The sequence below is a fragment of the Falco rusticolus genome, chromosome 1 (assembly GCF_015220075.1).
Source record: "Falco rusticolus isolate bFalRus1 chromosome 1, bFalRus1.pri, whole genome shotgun sequence".
Classification (NCBI taxonomy): Eukaryota; Metazoa; Chordata; class Aves; order Falconiformes; family Falconidae; genus Falco; species Falco rusticolus.
In genome coordinates, this window is record NC_051187.1 from 126,069,778 (window position 1) to 126,092,972 (window position 23,195).

Below are 23,195 nucleotides of genomic sequence, written 5' to 3' on the forward strand. Positions count from 1 at the left end.
GGTAATTACACAATTAGACATTAAAGCTACATTTTTATTGGCTCTTACGCACCTTGTTAAAAAGAAATGGAGTTTTTAAATTGCAGTTTAAAATTTATTTAGTTTGGGCCAGCTGTCCCAATATTTTTTAAAACATATTTTTAAGTGCATATAAAGCACTTTATTTTGATTGTTGGCAAAAAGCGTAGCAAGTTTCACTTTCTAAGTTTTCTTTACTGAATTCTAAGTACCTGAGAAGTAGGAGTCAACACTTCAGACTCTGAAAGGTTTGTTGTCTTAGAGAAAGAGAGAGAACATCCCAAAGGGAACTGGATTTGTTCCGACTGATCCATGTACAGCATAAAAATAAGCCACAAGACAAAGGTGGGAAGTAAGCAGAGAAACTGCTGCACTAACTGTGGGCATCTGTCTTTAGAGGTGAACTGACAAGTAGCACTGATTAATGTTTTTCTCCGGAAGACATCTCTGTAGTCTGAATGCTGTTAAAAAAAACCCCTCTAAAACCAATTGTTTATCACAAAATACCAAGGCTAGTAGGATTTTTAAAATCGACAGCAAAGATGTACAAGATACAATTTAATTGGCACGGGACACGTATGGTTTCACTGCCCAGAGAAACACAGCCATGTGTTTGTTTTGAGGGAGGCAGCGGGCATAGAGGGACAAAGGCAGTATCATGAGCTAGTAGGACTACTAAACCTAGTCCAGGACCTTGGCGTATTTTGCCTGCTTATTCTTGTTGCAGAGATGCATTGATAGTGCACCTCGTAGTGCCGTAGCGTGCATTTCACCTGCCCTGTGAATTTAAAAAACAAACAAACAAACAACTGACATTTTTTTTAAGTCGTTGACATAAGATATTTTCTGGGAGTGAGTTTTTAATTTAAAAACACAAATTATTTGCTGTTCTGCTCTTGCTTTTTTGAGTATTACCCTGATTATTAATAAGGTTTCAGCAGCCCCAGTCTTTATCTTTGAGGGCAAAAAGGTAATGAAGGGAAAGGAAGGAAAGAAAAGGACAAATTTGCAAAATGTGAACTCCTCCCCCCCCCCCCTCCCCCCCAGCCCGAAATCCTATTGTTGTGCAAGACTGTTGTAAAAAAAGTGCTGGCTTTTATAGTTGCATGATTAAACTCCTTTCTTTTTTGTTTGCAGCCACACCATCTTCTCTTTGTCAGCTCTGCCGACTATGTATTCGAAATTACATAGGAAGAGCTAGACTGCATCTTGTCCCACAACTCCAGTTGCCGACAATACTGAAGAATTTCTTGCAGTATAGATAACAGAGTAATTAACCTTTAGAAACTTGAATAACAAGTACTTTTTCATCTTTCTGTTTATTGTACGTTTTATCTAAAGAACTGCTGGGCGGAAAAAAAGCCTTTTGCGTATTACTTAAAAAAAAATAATATATCTTTGTCACTGGTGTTGGTATGTAATAGTAATTGGAAGCCATTCAGCAACTGGTACCAAGGTGCTAATAAGGCTGAATTGAATAAGTGTGCTGATACTCTGGGAAATGATTGTGTAGCTATAGCTTAACACTTACTATATAGCTTTAGTGCTGTTAATTTTAATTGTATTTATACTTTTAAAATCTGTTTGACATACAGAGCGTTTCTTCATTATTATTCATTATTATTTGTTGTTTGTCCATTTAGAGTCATTATTTTACGTGTTTTTGAATTTCTGTTGTTCGTGTACCTAAAAATACTTGGTGATAGGTGCACTACATACATTGATAAAAGTGAAACAAATAGATGTCAGTTTTTCTTCCTTTCCTTTAGGTGGACAATTCATTAAAGGCAGCGAGAAACTTCCTTTGTTCTTCCTCACGGCCTGTGCTGGGAATTGGAATTACGCTGCTGTGAATTTGATCATAATTTTTTTCAGCCATGCACAGATTGTAGAATCTCTGTTTATTAGTACAGTTAGTAACTTTAAAAAATCCAGAGGAATATTCATCAAAAGCCTTAATGCTGAGATACTTTTGATCTCCTCTTGTAAACCACAGTTATCTGGGCTCTTATCTTTTTGTACCAATTCTGTAATCACAGCTAATGGGCATATTAAATAACTATTTGCCTCAGAGAAAGGCATATATTATTGTATAGTATCTGTGAGGTTTCTGAAGGCATATCGTGGAGATGTGGATACTGAATCTTCAACCTCAAGTCCAGAAGGGAGATGCAAGGCTCTGGAAATACATCAGTTCCCTATAGCAGCACAGGTATCACTCTGTAAAGGACATCATTTGTCTCGCTGTCTAGTTTATAAGCAATTGCCAAGCTCCAAAAATAGTGTTGCAGAATCCCAAAATGCTTTAGCAGGCATTTCTGTGATCAGGTTGAAATTTTATTGCTCAACTCTCTAGCCAGAGAAGGAATGCTGACACCCCCAAGAGATGTTAGAAAACCCAAAGGATTTCTGCCTTGCTCATGACTTTGCATTGTGACGATTGCCAGTCACGTCAAAAAAGGTGATCTGACTCTTCACCAGGATACGGTGTTCCCTCTCTCAGTCTTTTCATTTGGTCTTCTTTTGAGAACGGATTACTTCCTCAGGAACTGATACTCAGTTCCTGCAAACCAAAGCATGAGACACCTGAATGTTTACCCCTTTCCCTTGATGATTCACCATCTTCCATTCCTTTTCAGTGACTCTTCAGTATTTATGTTCCTACTGGAAAGGTGTTAGCTGAGGAACTTACTAGAGAGGAAGCTTTCACAAAGAAGAATGCTTACTCTGTTGCTAAAGTATATCCGCCTAATAAAAATGCCGCTCTCTGACATTTGCCCTTGTTAAAAATAATTTTAATTTGCTTCTGTTCGCTGCAAAAACAGTAGTGAGGGCCTCTTCAGGAGCCCCTGTAAAGGACAGTCAGATGCAAGTAAGAGAACTACTTAGGAGTCCATAATGTACGTACTCTGTAATGGAGCAAGCTGGGTGGTTTGGGTTTTCATCTAGAAATAAAACTAGTAATTTGTGGGTTTATGTACCATACTGTGGTGGTGTGCTCTCCCCTCCCCTTTCTGCTTAAGCAATAGCCACTGGTGATGGTCGTGGTGGCTGCATCTAGTGGAGTTTGGGGAGACAGGTAACGCAGTAGTGAATGGCCATCAATCTTCTCAACGGCTGAAGGCTTGTTGAGCGTGTGCCGACTGAAATGCAGCTGGTGTGCAAATGTGACTATAAGTCAACTGTCTGACTCTATAAATAGCAACAGCCCAGGGCCGGTTGAGCTCTCCTGCACGGCAGCGGGCTGCACGCCAGGATCTCCCCTTGAGTAGGGACACCCCTCAAGGCTACTCCACGAGGCTGAGAGATCCCTTGCCACAACAGATTCTTGGTAAGTGATTAACAGCCCGCTAAACCTTGAAATCTTAGCGATGTGATACAAAGGACTGATTGCGCACATACAATGCTTTAGACGTAAACTGTTGACCAAGCCTGGGAGAAAGTCTGGATCCAGCCTCGCCTGAACTCCCCTCTGAGAAGGAGTTTAGAAGGCGAGGGTCTCACTTCTGAATGTCATGACTCGGTGGGGGGGTCTCCCTGATGGTTTTGTCTGACTCTGTGCTCTACGCAGTAAACAATCAAGTGTACCTTGCCACCGAATCTTGTTAAACCACTGTCGCATTTACTATCAAGCTTTGTTAAATCACTTTTATATCAATAAACATACTGCTGCTTCCCTCCTACGAGTGAAGTGCATAACTCATTCTGTGACCAATATCGTTACTGTGTAGTACTTCAAGAAACAAGGAAGTGCCAGGCCAACGGTGGCACCATCGAACTTCTCTATGTAGAATGAGATCATTTCGACCCTCACCCTCGGCTGTGTGCAGCGCTTTTCAGGTTTGACTCGGGGAAAGTGTCATATAAAAAAGGCGCTCTCATGTTCTATACAATGAAATTAGGTTTCGGCGCGCATGGCTGTTCTGCAAAACACCTGTTGGAAGCAAAATTAGATGATGGTAGGAGTTTTTCTGAGAGTCACATCATTGCAAAGTCATCTCATTGCAAAAGGGTGTGTCCGTGCTCTTGTGGCATTTGCAATGTCTGTTCCCACCGTTCGCACTGATCCTTGCCGTCATCCAAGGAGTGAGCAAGACCATCTGGAGAGCTTACAGGTATTCAGCGCTACTGTAATTCCACAGAATGGTAGACTAGCTGGGAGAGTAATCCCCAACTAGCCTGCAGTAATACTATGACTTCAATTGTGGCAACATGCAGCTCTCAACATAATCTTTAAGATTTTGCTACCAGTTAATTATATGAAAATAGAGCCCCTTTGGCGGGCTGAGCCAAGCTGGAGCGGGCATCGCTCCTGTTACCGTGTAACAGGAACAGACAAGGTAGGGCAGGGGTGTTGCTGCCCTGGCAGGACCCTGGGCTGAAACAGGCCTTTGGCACAGCAGACCATGCTAACGCCACATACCAAAACAAGGTAGTAACGACATACCTGACATTAGTCTTTGGTGAAGTTCTTTCCAAAAAACGATCCCTTGTTTAGGCGGAAATGGAAGGAAACGGGCTGGTTACAGCTCTCGTTACGTGGGGCCCTGCTGCAGGGGGGCTGTGGGGCTGTTGGCTTCTCCGTGGGACAGAAGCGTTAAACCGCGTATTGAAACGCGAGGGGCAGGATCTGGGCGAGGATCTGGGTGAGGGCAGGATCTGGGTGAGTGAGGGGCAGGATCTGGGTGAGGGCAGGATCTGGGTGAGTGAGGGGCAGGATCTGGGTGAGTGAGGGGCAGGATCTGGGTGAGTGAGGGGCAGGATCTGGGTGAGTGAGGGGCAGGATCTGGGTGAGTGAGGGGCAGGATCTGGGTGACGGCAGGATCTGGGTGAGTGAGGGGCAGGATCTGGGTGAGGGCAGGATCTGGGTGAGTGAGGGGCAGGATCTGGGTGAGTGAGGGGCAGGATCTGGGTGACGGCAGGATCTGGGTGAGTGAGGGGCAGGATCTGGGTGAGGGCAGGATCTGAAGCAGACGTCGAGCCCTGTCAGAGCCCTGTCCGGGGCTGCCGCAGCGCCCCGAGCCGCCGAGGGCCCTTCCCCGGCTGCAGTATCAGCGGTCACGCGGCCGCGGCTCAGCAGATCGCGAGGCGTTGTCGGGGGGCGGGGGGACGACGACCAACAAACCAACCCCAACCCAGCAGCGTGACACCCCAGTTCTGCCGGGGCACCCAGCCGAGCGGTCCCTGCGGGCCGGCTCCGGTGCGGCCCCCGGGCACACGTGGGTACCCCCCCACCGCCGGGCTGAACGGGGCCATGGCCGGCCCTGCGGCGCGGCCACAGCCGGGGGGCGGCCGGGGGCTGCGGACACCGTGCTCCACCGGGCGCAGCGCCTCGGCCGCTCCCCCCGCCCCGGCTGAGCGGGAGCCGCGCCCCCTGCGGCCGCCCCGGCCGGGCTGGCGGCGGGGCCCTGCGGCGGCCCGAGCGGCCGGCGGGCTGCGGGACCGCGCGGGGCCGGGACTGGCGGCAGGGGCGGGGCCGCGCGGGGGTGGGGCCGGCGGCGGGGGCGGGGCTTCGCCGCCCGGCGGGCGGGGCGGGGCTGCGCGCGGGCGGGCCGCTGGGGCGGGGTCACCCCCTGCGCGGGGGCGAGGCGCGTGCAGCACCGGGCCGGCGGCCGGGCGGGGCCTCGGGTCCGAGCCCTCCCTGGGCCGAGTAAGGGCCTTCTCGGGCAACCGGAACGCGCGGTGCGGCTAACGGAGCCGCGCGGGTGGCTCCCTCGCGCCCGTCCAGCCCCGAGTCTTGTTTTTTTTTCCTGTTGCACAAAGTCTCTGGCGGAGCAGAAGCGGCGTGGGAGCTGCGGGGGGCGGGGCGGGGCCGGGCGGCGGGGCGGGGCGGGGCCGGGCGGCGGGGCGGGGCGGGGCGGGGCGGGGCGGGGCCGGGCGGCGGGGCGGGGCCGGGCGGCGGGGCGGGGCCGGGCGGCGGGGCGGGGCCGGGCGGCGGGGCGGGGCCGGGCGGCGGGGCGGGGCGGGGCCGGGCGGTGGGGCGGGGCGGGGCCGGGCGGCGGGGCGGGGCGGGGCCGGGCGGCGGGGCGGGGCGGGGCCGGGCGGCGGGGCGGGGCGGGGCCGGGCGGCGCCGGGCGGCGGGGCGGGGCGGGGCGGCGCCGGGCGGCGGGGCGGGGCGGGGCGGGGCCGGGCGGCGGGCACCCTGAGCTGTAGCTCAAGGGTCTCCCGTAGCTCGTCGCGCCGCGGTAGGAGATGGCCCAGGCGGGGGGGAAGGTGCGTTTAGCGGCGGTGTGGGCTGGGAGAAGCCGTGACCCCGCTGGCGGCTTCGGGGCGGGAGCCCCAGGCCCCTCGCTCGGGCTGGTCGGGACGTTTGCGTACGGGCTCCCCTGTTTTCCAGATGAAAGTGGAACGGCAGAAGCTAGAGAACTCGTAGTTCTTTAGTGATTTTTTTTTTTTGTCAATGATGTAATCAATTCCTTAACACTTTTTCTTTTTTCCTTCAGAACTGAAGAACTTCAGGGCGGGGAGGCTGGTTACTGCCGCTGTTACGAGGCACCAGAGCAACAGCTCCAAAGGCTGCCGAGAGTAACAGCGTGAGGCCAACAGGAGGGATCATGGAGCCAGGTCTTAACAGAGATAGAGGGTTAATGCCATCGGCAATATGCACAGGAGAGGGACGAGGGTCCATGTGAGTTAAGTGTTTTTGTTGTTAGGTTTTTTTGGAGTTTTTGGTTTGGTTTGGTTTTTTGGGGTTTTTTTCCCCTTAAAAAGCAGAGCAGCAGGACCAGAGCTTGGGACAGTCATATTCCACCGCAGCTACAGTGCTACGTGTCAGAGTGACATGCGAAGGCAGCGAGCAGCGATGAATTGGTCACGCGTACAGACTTCTGAAGTTTTTCCAGTGTGTCACGGTGTTTGTTGACTGCTCTCTGGCTACGTCCAATAGTCCTTGGGTGGTATATCACTGTTACGCTGCTGGAGTAAAACTTAAATTTAATAAATAGCACTTCCACCATTAACATGTGATTGATAAATGCTCCCCTCGGCCACTCCTTATTGCTGAAAGAAGCTGCTGAGTTCCTTAGCTCTTCTTGGCTGAGTCATTACACCTACAGCAGAGAGACTATAACTTGTCACCAGTATTCTTTAAAGAAGTAAATGGCTTTGGGTTCAAGGGGATAGCAGCGAGTGTGGTAGAGTGTCCTTGTAGTCAAATTACTGAGACAGAAGATGATGAGGCAGATGGAACACTGGCTGGGCCGTCACATTCAAAGGGCTGTGATCACAGGGCTGTAGGTGATGCCCAGCTGATGGCCATTACAGGCAGTGTCTCCTAGGGATCACCTCTTGGGCCACTATCGCTTAATGTCTTTATTAATGACCTGGAACAATGGAATGGAGGGCACACAGAGCAAATAGGGGAGTGACTGACCCGCTGAAGGTCCCTCCGGGTTCATGAGGGACTTCAGCAGGCTGGAGAAATGGGCTGACAGGACATAACAGTCAGCAAAGACAGAGTGCACTACTGGGGATGGAGTATCCAACCCATGCGCTGCTACAGGCAGCGGCCAGTTGGTTAGAACAGAGTGCTGCGGAAACGGACGCAGGAGCGCTTGATGGAGAACGAGGTGGACGGTGCCCTTGCAGCAGTGGGGGTCAGCAGCACCTTGGGCTGGGTCACTGAGGGTGTGATATGGTGGCACTTTTGGAAGCAATTCTGAGCCTCTTTATGGCCCCTGTGAGACTGCACCTGGAGTACTGCACTCAGTGCAACCCAGTACAAATCATCCGTTAACATACTGGTGCGAGTCCAAGAAAGGCCACCAAGGCAGGTGGTGGGCTGATGTACAGGGAGTGGCTGAGAGGACTGGGTTGGTTCAGCCTTAAGATGAACAGGGGAAGTAATGATGCAGTAGCTGATTTTTTCCTCCTTCTGCTAATTAGGTTAATTTAACTTATGTGGATAATGAGTGTAATGCATTGGATCCATGGTATTATCAGATGGTCTTCAAGAGTTAAAAGGACATTTTTAAATTAGTCTGAATTCATAATTCTGTTCATTTTAATGTTGTTTATTACTGCTTTCTTCTGTAAGGCAAACTATATGACCTTTTTCAGAAAAATCATACTCCTGTAGCGATCCAGTCTTGCAACTGTTTGTACATGTATCGGTCTTACTGCAACCAGTTCAGGTATTTTGAGGTCTAAAGAGATCATCAGCCTGTCTAGTTTGACATCCTCTGCCTTGTAGGCCACAGCATTTCACTTGAATTTTCTTACATTCAACTTCCTAAGTGTGTCTTTTTTTTTTTTTTTTTTTTTTTTTTTTTGGAAGACACTGTCTCAGTAAAAAGACATCATGGCCCTATCAATGATGCTTCCCAAATGAGATCAAGTTCTCCTGTTTGTTTTGTTTTGGAGCCCTTTTCTGCACCACTGTGAGCTCTCAGTGTCCTTCTCAAAATGCTGGTACCAACATGGAACCCAACATTCCCATACGAGTCCATTCTGTGCCCCAAGCCAAGGTAAAAAATCTCTCCTACTTTTTAATGCACCATGTGTTGCATGTACAGGGGCAGTACTTCCGGCTTCTTGATGTCAGTGGTAGTTGCAGGAATAAATGAAGCATATGCAATCAGAATTTAAACATTAAACTTCAGGTCAGTTGGTCTTTTAGCTGCATCTTTAAAATTTCTGAAAAGAATATAGCGATCGACAGACATTAAATGAAAATTTTGTTCAGGATCATCAGAAGGATGGGTGTGATCAGAGTCTGTCAGAGGTGGTGTTTTTGGGGGGTTTTTTATTTCATTTTCTTTAATATCGGACCTGCTTTGCCAAGCAAGATGTTTAACTAGAATGACTTAATGATTTTACTCTTCAAATAGTTAAAATTGTTCAAATCACCATATGTGGTTTCAAGACATATTGTGTAATCTCTCAACATTCAATTTCATGCTTATTTATGATGATCTCATCAATGCTGAAAGCATCTCATTTTAGTTGTTTTCAACAGATGCAAACCATTTGATTTAAAAGATTTCCCATACAACCTTTTGTTGTTTAATGTTTCCCCTTCTCTGTAGTGGGTTCGTTTCTTTTTTTGGTGTGTAATATTCATTTTATACAGCTGCCAAAGATCACCCGGGTGTCAGTCAGGTGGGGGAAGGGTAGTAACTGCCAATAAACTAGAAAACTGAAAAACTTACTGATCAGATGCTTAACAAACTGCTGAAATGAACAACTTGTGATTTTTGCTTTACAGGGTGGTTTACCATTAGCCCAAGTTTGGGACAACATGCAGTTCACCATCTTTGTTCACCACATCCCCTGAGAATATAGCTTGTATCCCAAAGGAAAAACTGCTTGTCGGATCATGTAAGTTTGTTTCTCACATCATGTAAGTCTTCATTTTATTCTTTTCAGATTGCAATGTTACATGGTTTTGGTTTACTTTGGTTATAAAGGCAACAAAGAGATTTTGAGTTTAGAATTTGAAGACATGAGATACAATTTCTTAGAAAACAGGAGATTTGGGGGGGGTTGCCAGTATTTTTTCTTTTTAATATAAAATTGCTTTGAGCTTTTTCCTGGCATGACATCTGTAGAAATTACTCCAATATTCAAAATTGCTTCTGGTATGTTCCTCAGAGCTTTGATTTATTCTGCGCACTGTCACTATACTGAAATTGATGTTCCTTCCTCCATTTATGTAACTGAGATCTTTATCCTGTTGATGAATGTGGGATTGGGCAGGTGTTCTTGCCCTTATTTAATCAATAATTCGCACAGCATTGACAGGTGTCTTTACTGTGTAGGGAACTGTAGGATACGGTGCCAGAGAAGTGGGATATTCATAGTCAGCTCTAGAGCAAGTCCGAGTCCTGTTCACAGGCGTGCTGCTGAATAGCTGCCAGTGTGTTTGGCTGGTTTGGACGTTGCTAGCAATACTCCCAAACTGATCGGTCAGATCAATTTTCAGGTTCTTTGTACATATTTTTCCCTTTTCCCACCACCACCAGTCTACGTTGGTTCAAATGCTCGTACCCTCAGAAGACAGTAATGCTTTGGCATTATGTATGTGTAGGGCTAAAAATGCTGCTTTCATAAGGAAAGATGAAGCCTTCTTTCACTGTTGAATGATAAACTTGTACATTAAATTTAAACTAAAAGGTGATTAAAATAGCATTGTCACTTTTAAATTATGGAGTTTGAATACCTCGAATCTTCAAAAGCTGCTCTTTCTTTTAACATAATTTTCCAGTATTTCTCCCACCACATGCATCTAGAGATCTCAGAAACAAGTGGCAAAACAGGTCTTCATTTTAAAGAAGGCCAGGTGAAACAAGCTGACAAATCCCGCTGGGATGGATGCATGGACAGTTGGTACCTCCCAGGAGGCTCCTGGAAGGATTACCCAGAGAGTGGGACTTTGAAACACAAACCCCATTCTGATTGCAGTAGTGTTGACTGCATGACCAACAAAAAGAATTTCAAATTTACTGTCTGTTAGGGAACAATTTACTTTTAAGCAAATAAATTGAAAACCTCTTTGAAATAACCATATTCTAAAATATAGCTTTTATTATTATTTCTTAACTTCTGCAATACTGCAATTTACTTGTTTTTGTAACATAGCCTTGTTTCCTTTTCAGCTCAGTTTCTTCCTAGAGCTGGTTTAGTGTTTTTATCAGTGGATTTTTCTGACATAGATGTTACTGATACACATTAGAAGCCACAAAGTATAATTGTTGCATGTGAAATTTTCACTAATTCTGAAAGCGTACTTCATATCTTGACCTACTGTGCAAATGGATGCTGGTCTTCACAACTGTTTTTTGAAATATATTTCCCATCCTCTGGTTTTAGCGATTTTTATCTACAGGAAAGGTGATCCTAGATTTCATTTGCTTCCTACATAAATATGAAATATTAAAAAAAAAAATAAAAAATCCACTAATGCCTATTGTGAAAAAGGTATCTAGACTCAGTAGTTTAGTTTTCTATGTAATGAATATTTCTTGTGTTAGTGTAATCTTAAATTTTCGTAATTTTTTATTTAAATGATTTTACCCAATGAAGAAATTCAACAACATGGATATCAAGTATCATATCTAATTTTAAAGGCAGTCTTTGCAATAAGAAGAGTTTATAGCATGACTGAATTTTTTGGTATTGTTTTGGAACCCACCTGGGAAAGTCACACATGTGACTGCAGTCTGTAAAGCTTATAAACGTGTCAGTAATGTTGGTCAGATTCTTTCAGTAGAACAATTAATTTAATTTTGTAGGGATAAAGTGATGTTAAACTTAACTGAGATGTAACAGTAATTGAAAAGCACTAGCTGTATAGCTTGATAGATTTCTTCACTCAGATAGAAATATGACTTTTACAGAAGAGTCAAACAATCATTTGAAGAGGAAGGATTCTTTAATATTACGGGGAAATATTTGCATTTGACTAGCTGTGCCAGACAATGAAGTCACACATTAGCAAACAATCTCAAATTATTTTTGAAAGTGATGAATCTATAGTTTGACAGTTGCAACCACAGTTGTAGCAGCAGACACAATTACAACCTTTTCTGCATGTTCCCCGCACTCACCACATAGGGTACAACCACCTTTAAGAAAATGCAACCTCATTTTATTCACAATTACTGTTACCTGATGGATTCTAGATATAGAAGTGCCCTTTTTAACTTGATTTTCATATTTTAGCAACGAAAGAGTTCTTAACCCTCACTGTCCAATTTAAAGAGGGAGGAGATTTGTCTAAGATTCCATGTTAAGGCACAATTTAAGCGCAATCGATGCAGTTAGACTACATATCGGAAGATATTTAAACTATGAAGTATCAGTAAAAATCCTTAGGTCACAGCAAAAGATTTGAAATATAGTAGAGTGGCAGTTGAGTCAATCCTTCAGATCCCAATCCTCAGTCGTGGGGCTGCATGTTCAGCTCTTACCTTTGCTCTCCAGCTCTGTATTAACAACTTCTACACGCAAGGTTTTTCAATTTATGTGCTAGAAGATAGCTAGCCTTTTATTTGACAGAAGCAACACATCAGATACTGACTGCTGGAAGATTCTTTTAAAAACTATGAATTTTTATTTCTAAAATCCAACTCTCATTCCCCAAGCTCCACAAGGTTAAACAAAGGAAAACATTTTCTAAACAACACCTGCAAAAAGGAAAACATTCTGTTCCAGCATCCAAGTATGTACAAAAATGTTTTTGTACATACAAAAGAGCTAAGTCCCCCACCCCATCCCCCCCCACAATGTATTCTTAGGCTAGAAACCCTGTAATAATACTCCAGAACACTGACAGAATGAATTTAAAGAGGGGCATTAAAATTAAAAAAAAAAAAAAAAAAAAAAGCCTGAGGGTGGGGAATAATTTTTTATTTTAATCTCCATCCCACCTTTCCAGCAAAGTGGCATTGTTATTTCTAGTTAAACGAGGGCATTGCTTACCTATATATTGACGATTTTATTCAATAGGGTCTGCTAAAAGATACCTTGTGTTATTTCCAGTTGTACAAGTTTCTCTAGAAATAGTTCTGCCAATTTTTAATCGGAACTTCTTTACATTTTATGTAACTATCAGGATTTAAATATTTATTTTAAAGCAGCAGCAAAAAACTGTAACAGATAAAGTCGATTTCTGATTGTATGCCATTAATTAAGCTAATAAAGAATACTATAACCAAGGCATCTTTTCTACAGGTGATTAATTCTAAGAATTATTAATAAGAATAATTAATTAGAGTTGCCTTATGATTAAATTCCATACTATACATAGCTTTAAAATTTAAATACTCTTGGTATTCTATTACCATATTTTTCTTTCCATTTGAGCATAGCTTTAGTGAATAAAAATATATGCAGAAGTATTTACTCCTGGTCTGTCATACTATATGTATATTTATAACTAATACAAAATATAAAAAGAAAACAAATATTTTAAATGTACATAACATATTTAAATAATTGTAATACATTTGCTGTTTGTTCCTTACAAATCCTTTGTGTTTTTTTAAAAAAAGTTTTTATAAATACATTTTAATTTCCATGAAAGTGTAAGGGGGACAGCTGCCAAAGATTAATTTATTAGAAAATAGACTTTTATAATCTAGATATTCAAACCTATCTAAACAAAACATTAGTAAACATCTTTGTACTGCTGTTAAAGCACAATAATCAATGTATGAAACAAAAAACCTAAGCACTTTTTAGATTTTACTTTTGCTGTAGAATCCTGTACGTAAATTTTAGTGAAAATTAAAAAGGGGGCCACAAATGTGTGAAACTGCCACAGGATTTCATTCATTCTAAAACCAGGTTGCAGTGGCTATCAATAAAGTAATTCTATTATTATGCATTTGAAAGCATGTTGATGGATTTCACAGTTTGTTATCAATATCCTGATAGTGTGCAGATAGTTGCTTACTTCCTTTACAAAGCATCTGTTTACACAGAGTTGACTGAAGTATGTCTGTATTGTCTGACAACACTACTCTTATTTAAAGAGAAAAAAAAAAGACATGGCTGTCTATGAAGTTAGGACTTTTTTCTTTGGATTCTCAAATAACTTCTTCTTTGGATTCTCAACAAGCATTTGTATAGAAATCCTTTTCTTGTTCTCATTTTACAGTTTTTGAAGTCCAAGTAATTGCCCTTCAGGAGGAATCAACTGCCATCTTTCTGTCCTTTGACAATCAAGGTTAAATCAGTATTAACCCCCAGAGTGTTATTTTAAGCACTACAAAGTACAGAGGAAAATACCTCATCAAAATGGGTTAAGTCGTATTCCTGTTCCTAGTGGTGAAAAAGGATTCACTTTTGCCCACATCAAAGCATCATTCAGTGAAATAGCAGATTTTCCGTCTTCAAGGAAGAACACTGGACCCTGTACAGCAAAAAAGTTTGGGGAGGGAAAGAAAAAGAAGTACACGTAACGTGTAAAGCTACTGCAACAGGACGCACATTTTGTTCTGAGAAGAACGTGAAAACCTGACAACTATCATCTGTGTTTGTGCAAGACTTGTACCCCACCGACTTCAAGCTTTGATAACAGTTATACATTATAAATTAGTTGAACTTGCCATGTTCCAAGATCTGGAGACCCAACATTTAGTAACCCTTAAATTTTTAGTTTCATTTTTAGTAATGGTGGTGTTTTGTGTATGTTTGTCAATTAGTCTAGAATTAAATTTAACCTGAATTAGAAACTGAGGTAACAAGGGGTTTTCCCTTCAGAATACCATACATATTTCATTGTGTCTGACATTACCTGTGCTGATTTGTGTGCTTCCCCATGTGCAAAAACCCCCAATATAATGCCTCCAATGAATCGTTTGAAAACATGGAGTCTACATGCAGTCTGCAGAATAATTTCACATGTTCACTGTAAAAAGGACAAAATACTAATTTATCTGATGGAAGAGGAGCTATTTGCTAATTACTTCCATTTGACAAAATGTGGTCTCAAAGCTGCAGTTCAGATAAGGAGTGCTTTCTTGAAGAGTTAAGCTCTCCAGACTTGCTACTTAAAGCTTACAAACCACAATTTGTAAACTGCAGTTCAGCTACTATACCTTAGTTAATAAATACTAAGTGATTAGTGAGCTGATCTGCATGCCTAAGGCAATGACTCCTAACGTTCACTAATCCAGAAATATGTAGATGACATGGACAGCGTAGATGACAAGCCGGTGACACCATGTTTGCTATTCTTGTTGGATGGATCGTAACAAAGGTGGCTGTACGTGGCTGTTCGCAGATGTTGAGAGTAAAGCCATAGCCAGGGACCACTGGTCTAACATGGAAGTGTTGGCAGCAAGTTTTTTTAGACTTGATGGTTGCAGTTGTGAATTTTGTTCATCTCTGAAGTCCCACTAGCATTTTCCAATCTCCAGTTTCCGACACAAAACTCTCCCTGTTAATCCCTGAACAAGCCCGTTACTTTTCGGGCTGGGATGTTGCATTGGACAGAAGAAACAGAGTCAGGCTCTTACAAGGGAGCAAATTCACACTGAGGCACTGCCTGGAGACAGGAGCCCGAGAGTAGTGTTTCCAGGCTCTGTGACTCTTCCCTTTATGGAAATAACAACATATACCAAGAAGTATGGTATATACTTATATATGGCATATATTAGGACTGGTATGTTTTGATCATAAATTCTATGCAAGTAATGATCGCATATAGTAAAGAATCACTATATTTGATCTTTAATATCTGACTTTGATTAATCATGATTTACAAGTTTTATAGTATACATTTCCCTAATGATGAATACTAACAACAGAATAATGTTACTATGTGGTTGAAGATAACTAATTTCCTGGTTTTTATTCAAGCTGTGGTGAGGTAGTAGATAAGAAGCTACATGCACTTTAGACAGAATATTTGGCAAAGGAAATCTGTCTTTCCCATGGAAATTAAAAAGTTTCGGATGGGGAAGCTGGGCAATTATTTGATTGGACAATTCTTCATATGGCCTTTCTTGTATAACAGATGTCAGCGCTTGGCCTCTTTCACTTCTGCTACTGTGAGAACAGGGAAAACATTTTTCCTCCCCAGTGATATGCCAACCTCACAACTGGTCAATACCATCACTGAGAAAGAACACGTCAGCGCTCTGAAACCGTACCTGTATCCTCAGCCCTGTCAAACAAGAAATGTGAACATCTGAATGACTAGGCAGATTTGATCCCGTGACATAGTCGGGCCCAACCATTCCTTTCAGAGGCTCCTCCTGTATTCGTGACACGAGCACTGAATACACCGTCCTCTGCCATTCAGACGGCGGGGTACACTGCAATTCATCGGTAGGCCTGTGAGCAAAAGACACCTGTTTCTCAACGATATCTCTTAATTTGTGTTAAAAATGAAGACACAAAGTACTCATTTTTTTACATTCCTATTCAGATTTTACAAAGGAAATACTGTACTTGCAACTAAACAGTGAAATACCAATAGTCTCATTGATGGTAATTTTATATGTTTCCACCTACTTGTTTAATTGAGTACAAGCTCTCCATGCATCTAGTTCCTCAGAAAGCTGTTCAATTTTCAAAGGTACAGATACTTCCCGTCTTTTTAAAAGCTGACTGAAAAGGAATGCAAGTAATTGAAGTCCAAATCTTTTCTAATAGTGAATATTTTCTTAGAAGTAAAACAAGACAGACAGTAGTAATATAAAACTAATTTTTAATTGGATATGGAAATAACTTTATGGAAATATATTGATCCTTCACAATAATCACTATATTAAACCTTAGAAATATTAAATTACTACACATAAAAGTATACATTTTTATTTAAGTTTGGGTTTAGTTATCCCTATTTACACCCTCTTATTAAAACTGTCTTCAACTAGCTCTATTTTTTTTTTCTTTGAGGCCATTCTATATTTTAGGAATATATGCATTCTTATTTCTTAATAATGACAACTTTACTAAAAATAAGGACCCATTTTGCCTATATACAGTAGATACGATAAAAACACAGTTAGAGTAACATGGTTCAACACATGCTCTGGGACAGCCTTGTTTCACCTGATTACTTGTGGAAAACAGTTTCAAAAATTTTGCCATGGATGCATTTTTTATTTATCAAAATATAATACAAGGGTCAGTTATTACCTGACCTAATTCAGCAAACTTCCATTTGTGTTGGGATGCCTTAAAAATGTCCAATTTAAGCATGTAAGTGTCCAGTTTAAATGGGATGGAATCTAAAAATCTATGAATCCTGAAAATATTGGGGGCAATCTGAGAAAAAAAAAATTAAAGCAGTATCGTCCTGTGGTTCTTTAAACCTCAGGAAAACTTGAAGCTTGACAAGCCAAAGTATCACAGACTGAGTCAAATATAGCTTGTTACTAGTCTATTAATTTCCATATCAGAATAGCCCTTCTGGAAAAGGTTATATTTCATCTTCTTGTTTTCCATCCATTAAGTCTGACTGCTCAGGAAAAAAAAAAAAAACCAAACAAAAAACCAAAACCACCAAACAGTTCTTTTCCCTTTTCCCTACCTCTCACCATGTTTCAGAGATGAGGATGACTAAGAGGAAAGGCGTGCTGTTGAGACATCTGCTGAAGAGGACTCAAAGAAAAGGGGCAAATGCACAATTCTAAGATGTGTTAAATTTATGTTGTTTAATTATCTTTGGCAGGCAATTCTGATAAAGTGTCAGGAGGTGCAGGAAAGCTCAGAATTCAAATAAGGTGGGAAAGGACTGGACAACATACACGTAACATTTATTTTTGATGCAGAGATAAATGAGCTGATATAGCAAAGCTACAGTGGTCAGTTAGAGCAGCTAGGGGAGAAGTAACAGCTAGAAAAATACTAACACAGCTTTCACTATGAAATCAGTGACATCCTGGTGTGACACCCAGCAAGTCAGGTGACAAACCCAAAAGGATCTGACAGTCCCAAATTGTAAGAGAGAAACGGACATGAGTCAGCTGGATAGTAGTATCGTAACCAAAGCAGACAGGAAGCCTAAACAATTGTGGTTGTACTCCGAGTAAGGAATACTAAAGTATTGTATGCAAGCCTGTTTTATTTACCAGATAACATAAAGATTACTGATCTTCATCAAGTCTACTGATCAAGTCTAAGTTGGTTGGTTCAAGTCCAAGTGGGTGAAGCCAAGTCTGGTCAAGTCAAGTGGGCTTGGTCAAGTGAAGCCGAGTCTAGTCAAGTCAAATGGACCAAGTCAGGTCACTTAGTGGGTTGGGTAAAGTCAAGGCAAGTCCAGTCACGTCAAGTGAGCCAAGGTAGGACGTGTGAAGTCATTGAGGTCAAATCAAGTCAATTGGTTTGGGCTGAGCTGTTTCAAGTTAGTCAAGTCTAGTCAGGTGGGCCTAGCTGGGTCAGGTCAAGTCAGGTGACTGGTTGGGGTTGAGGTGGGCCAAGCAGGCAGGACCAGACCAGGTTGTATCAAGTGGGCCAGGTCAAGTGTATTAACGCCTGGGAACATTAGTTCATTCAGTAACAGAAAGGAACATTAACTCATTGAGTAACAAAAGGTCAAGCCAAGTTTCTTAGTGGGAATCAAGCTAGTGCCCAGTCATGAACTCTAAATGCAAGTCCTTTTTGCTATGGAGCAATTCTTGGCAGATGGTCTACACATCAACGCAAGATTAGAACTGTTACAGTGAACATATAATCATGCATGGAGGTAATGCTGAATACTCATCTACTTCTACAAGTTTGTCTTACAGAATTAAGAATTTGCCTGAAATCTGGGATTCATAATTTGCTGCATTAACTCAGAAACTTCTACGTGTATAACGCATAAAGAAAGTAGAGAAAGAGTAGAGAAAGTTTTATATGCAGGTATGGGTATAACCCTTCAACTTTACAACAGAACTGGGAACTCAGATACTTTTTTTTACCTTTTTTTTTTTTTTTTTTGAGGGGGTGTGTGTGAAGCAGGAAGTAGGGACAATGCATGGCATACAGAAAACATAATATTACCTTGTATACTCATAAAGTGCAGGTACAATGCTATTGTACTGTCTTCTGATAGCAAGTAAAGCACCAATGTAACCACATAAAATCAGCAACTCGTTCCGAAATCTGTAAGTTGACAAGTATTAATCATGAACAAAACCAAGCATTTGCAAAAATATTAAACAAACTCATATTCAAATTATAATTTTAAAACCTAATTTATCCACCCATCTTTTGTGGAGAATATATGATTTCTCTTTATGCTTACTTTCTGTGTGATGTAATTGTTACAAGAGACTCCATCCGCTTTATACTGATCTCAATTAGTAAATTTTAAATAACACATACAACAGATAGTTATTAAGCATAATCATGTAAAGTTACAAAAACAATGTCGCTATGACCTTTGAATGTGATAAAACTCTAAACGTAAATAAAATTGCCCCTCATATTAGTGTGAACTTGGGTTTTGCCAAGTTCTCCCACAGGCTGCAGGTAAGAGTTACGCTTTTTGCTCCTTCTAGGTCTTCACACATACACCTGTGCAGTCATAGCTTCAACCACCTGTCATAAAGGTGAACCACAGCTATCCAGCTATTTTAAGAGTTAATTCTGAGAATGACAGCTCAAATTTCCTTAAACACTTTAACATAATAATCCATATTGTGTCTGGCACCACTGCTCTTCTCCTTCAGGAAACTGAAACCAAGAGCTTATCAAAGTGAGATTCTTCACTCATTGTAAATGCCCCACAGAGAATGAAGCAATAAAGTATCTTTTTTCTTCTTGCCAAACCATAAACATTTAGGAAAATTCCACATTCTGTTCTCCAGATTGGGAATTAGCCTGCTTGCTGAAGTTCTTCTGTACCCCTCTTCTGATAAACAAAAAATGATACTAACAGTGTACATATATATATATATATATATATATATATTTATTAATTCCAGAAGTTTCCTTTAATGAAAATTCCACTTTTATAAGTAAGGAAAATATACTTACTCACTGCATTTATGCAACACTAATCGTTCAGTGCGTATGTAACTTAGAAGATCAAGATATGGACAAACTGAATCTAAAGTCCAATCTGAGCCACAAAGTTGTTCTGTTGAAAAACAAACAAAAATATCTCAAGAAGCAAGCTGTACAAATGACTTAGGCTTTAAAGGTTTCTTCATCCAAGTATCTACCTTTCACGTACTGAATGCCAACAGGGAGAGCCTTTTCAGGTTCTGTGCTTAACAAATAGTACTTTATAGTTTCGAATATATCCCCATCTGCCTGAAATGTCTCTGCCAACCGCATACATTCTTCTACATCAGGAAGATTACACTGGAAAACAAAGATTTTGCCAAAGAATTACTGTAACATTCAAACAATTCTCTAAGATGCATAGATATACTGAAGTTTGCACATAACAATAAGATCAAACGTTCTCTGAAAGAATAGTCATGATTTGAAGCACATACCTGCATATAACGTGCATTAAGAAAGTCATCTAGATCAGAGAACAACATAGAAGGAGAAGGTTCTGCAACTTTAATTTAAGCAGTATCAGTTTCCATTGCTAATGTTTTTGTGAACCTTTAACTACTGTTTAATAGATATGCAGTCTGGGTTGAACCTTAAGGAAGTTAGTGGAGCAGACCCTTCTACTGCTGAAGAGGAAAGTGGTGATTTAAAGGAAATAATAGGCATAAAATGTAAACCCAATTCAGGATAGTACAGAAAGCTGAGGTGCCAAGACATGATTAGGCTGCACTTCAGTGATGAGGAGGTTATAAATCATACTGACAGGTAATTCTGAAGATCATAAGCTATTTCAGGAAATAACCCACGTCATTGAAAGACTACACACAGAGTAGACTTAAAGAACTAAAGTTCTTGTGCAATACCAAAAATGAAGTCAATGAGGACTAAAAGAGCAAAAAAGGATATGTAACGTATAAGACTGTTAGTGACAAATTTATCCTACAAATGTATTTGGCCTTCAGTTTTCTGAAATAAGTATACAAATCAATACATAACCCCTTGTTAGCATTCAGGTAAATTCTTTTTTGTCATACCTTTTCATGCAAGTCACTTATTTCTGCTGCGCATCCCGGATAAAAAGCACATAGTTTTACTAACTGCAGTTTATTATCAGGAATCATCATGAGAAGATCAGCTGCTAAATCCCTGCACAAACAAAAGATGACATGTAGTTACTCTTGATGGTTTTTAATAGGAGGAGACTGTTTTCTCTTTTACATTCCTTTTATAAAGAAGAGTTTACAAAAAAACCCAGCAACCCAACAACTATATCCAGAGAAGAGCAGAAGCAACCTCAGCCTTGGAGACTGGTGCACTAAATGAGGCTTAATGTATTTATTTGGAATACATGTGTTAATTTTCTGTTGCTTTAGTTGGCCGAACTAAACAGCTGTGCAATCCTAAAGCATCAGAACCACCTCAAAGTGAGGTGGGTGTATATGTGAGCAGGGATGGGAAGGTAGAGTAGGGCCCATCCCGTATGAAAGAAGGAAGGATGTTCATGTGGCTCTGTGTCGTGAAACCATCCTCAAACTTCCAGGATAGAGCTCCATGTCATCAGTAAAAAGCATCTGTCAGTCATCCAGAAAGGCTAGTGCTTTGTGACATTACAAAAGAGATTAAACAAGAAAAAAAGGTGACACCTATTTTCATCCTTCTGAAAGAAAAACTGTTTTAACTGACATTTCTCAAATATTCCTAAATTTTTACCATTTGTTACCCCCTCCTTAACATAACAAGCAGCACTAGGGAAAACATGGAAATATTAAGAAATTATTTTAAAACAATTATTCTATTGAGCATTTAATAACCAATTATTCTGGTTGTTCTATAACTCTTCTAATCATGCCGGCATCATTTCTCCTGTGACCCACAAGACTGACTTGCGCCTGTGTAAGGCAAAAACTCTGACCGAGTTCCCTTGGATTTTCAGAATGTGGTCCTTGGCTTAAAAATATTCAAGTAAGCTACTGTCCAATATTTACAGCTTTACTTTACTTTAAAGTAATGATCACAATTTAAAAATTAGAACACTTAGTTCAAGCTTATTGTAAGCATTAGTAAAGTCACACGCATTTCAAATCTCTCTCTATATATAAAGAAGCAAAATACCTGTATCCAAGTGATGGAAAGCTAAAAGGAAGACATTGAAACAGTAATGAACAAAATTTTGTTTTGTATTCTTACTTTATGAAGGAAAAAAATCTAATAGAAAATAACTGAACTACAACAGCAAACCTAAGGGTCAGGTTAAACAGACTTTAGCAATGCAAAAATAGCTTTCCAATGCCTTTTGACAATCTAAAGAAGCTAATGCCAAAAGGTCTTTGGAAAAATCTGTTATCCTATTACTATGCAATAGCTACTTTTCCAAGTTACAGACAGGCTCTTTCAGAATATAGGATATTTCACAAGTTCTTAAACTATTTTCAGGATCAGTTACTCTCATGTACTCATCTTCATAGGCAATTTAAACATCTTTTTTTAAGTGATTAGAAATTGCTCGGCCAAAAAATTGAAATAAAATGTTTATTTAAAAAATAAAGAAGCCAACAAACTGTATTACCTGGAATGTTTTTTTTTTTTAAGAATCAACTGTCAGTATATAAAGAACAAAATCAGGTGACTAAGTCTTGAGTAAAATACCACTAGCCTTCTGAATAGCAGAAGGTTGCTTTTAGTAATATTTAGGTACTAAACACAAAATGAAAACTGTGTTCTTAAAACACTCACACATTTTTCCAAGGCTGTAAATTCAGAAAGATGGGGAAGGGCACAAATGTTTAGTATGACTTATTCTGATTTCTTATTTTAGAGTACTTCTACAAAAAAATCTCAAAACCAAACCAAAACAAAACCGAAAAAACCCAAAAAACCAAATTTCCACCAATTACTGATTTCATTATTAACCCATCAAGGTCCTTTTGGTATTCCTTGAGCTGTCTACACCTAAATTAGGTGTGTCCCTGCAATGAAATGTTCCCAATAGATGGATATCCCTAAGCCTAACAACCAGTAAGAACAAAAAAGGAGCTTTTCAAATATCAGAGGCCCTGGAACTCCAACTTCCCCACACATGATCTTATACATGCAGCAGACTGAGGGGTATTATGCTGTGCCAGTATCTCTTTTATTACAAAACACAAATAGATTCAGGATATCTGATCTCCTACAGAACAGAAAAACATGCTGTAATGGCTGCAAATTAGAACCCAGGATTGCAGGGTGTAGCTGCAATAGGTGTTCAGTATAGTACATGAAACCCTGTGACAAATCCAGATGTATACTTGGGCAATATGCAGTACATCAATTTAAAACTTTATCATGTATACCATGTAGTGTACACATGCCATAACTTTACAGAAGTTTTATGTACATACACACAAATGCCATACTATTACAAGTACTTGTTATGGCACTGAGATCAGGAGAAGCTTCTGTTATGGAACTGGAAAAATACACTTTTTCTTAATTCTCGTCCAGTGCTCCTATCAGAGGCTACATAAAAATCATTCTTCACAATAAAGGCAGGGAGATCGGAGAAGGATCTTCAAAGGCTTTAAAAGCTGCAGATGGAGTTGCCAAAACAACCCCGTTAGAACTGGCGCAATGCAGACACGCTAAATCCTTGCAAAAGCCAAGCAGCAAGTCATCCGTTTCCTGGTTTATCTTTTTCTACAATAAAATTGCATAAGGCAAGTGAAATGCTCTGTAGAAAGGAGTTGCAC

General features: G+C 41.1%; 2 protein-coding genes and 2 long non-coding RNA genes across 13 annotated transcripts in view; 2 read left to right on the top strand and 2 right to left on the bottom strand.

Moving 5' to 3' along the window:
* Window positions 1-1,761, top strand: part of ASB5 (ankyrin repeat and SOCS box containing 5) — a 38,262-nt gene extending 36,501 nt beyond the window's left edge. For all 7 annotated transcript variants that reach the window (XM_037399507.1, XM_037399498.1, XM_037399489.1 and 4 more), the window contains one exon: window positions 1,156-1,761. In XM_037399507.1, coding sequence (XP_037255404.1) covers window positions 1,156-1,283 — 128 coding nt within the window. In that variant the 3' untranslated portion in view covers window positions 1,284-1,761. The remainder of the gene's footprint in view (window positions 1-1,155) is intronic.
* Window positions 1,319-5,233, bottom strand: LOC119153305. Its single transcript, XR_005106111.1, has 3 exons — window positions 5,154-5,233; window positions 4,466-4,648; window positions 1,319-3,952 (listed from the first exon to the last, which is right to left on the bottom strand). It is a non-coding gene; the product is annotated as an uncharacterized LOC119153305 (long non-coding RNA).
* Window positions 5,130-13,717, top strand: LOC119153299. Of its 4 annotated transcripts, none has more exons than XR_005106107.1 (5): window positions 5,130-5,237; window positions 6,462-6,646; window positions 8,294-8,483; window positions 9,224-9,336; window positions 13,619-13,717. It is a non-coding gene; the product is annotated as an uncharacterized LOC119153299 (long non-coding RNA). The 4 variants fall into 4 exon arrangements; XR_005106108.1 differs by having other exon boundaries at window positions 8,380-8,483; XR_005106110.1 differs by lacking the exon at window positions 5,130-5,237 and adding an exon at window positions 5,602-5,668.
* A 15-nt stretch (window positions 13,718-13,732) lies between these two features.
* WDR17 (WD repeat domain 17) overlaps window positions 13,733-23,195 on the bottom strand; it is a 62,842-nt gene continuing 53,379 nt past the window's right edge. The window contains exons 23-30 of the mRNA XM_037399477.1: window positions 21,580-21,600; window positions 20,502-20,613; window positions 19,626-19,767; window positions 19,438-19,540; window positions 18,460-18,561; window positions 15,982-16,077; window positions 15,618-15,801; window positions 13,733-13,873 (exon numbers count right to left, since the gene is read on the bottom strand). Coding sequence (XP_037255374.1) covers window positions 13,754-13,873; window positions 15,618-15,801; window positions 15,982-16,077; window positions 18,460-18,561; window positions 19,438-19,540; window positions 19,626-19,767; window positions 20,502-20,613; window positions 21,580-21,600 — 880 coding nt within the window. The 3' untranslated portion in view covers window positions 13,733-13,753. The remainder of the gene's footprint in view (window positions 13,874-15,617; window positions 15,802-15,981; window positions 16,078-18,459; window positions 18,562-19,437; window positions 19,541-19,625; window positions 19,768-20,501; window positions 20,614-21,579; window positions 21,601-23,195) is intronic.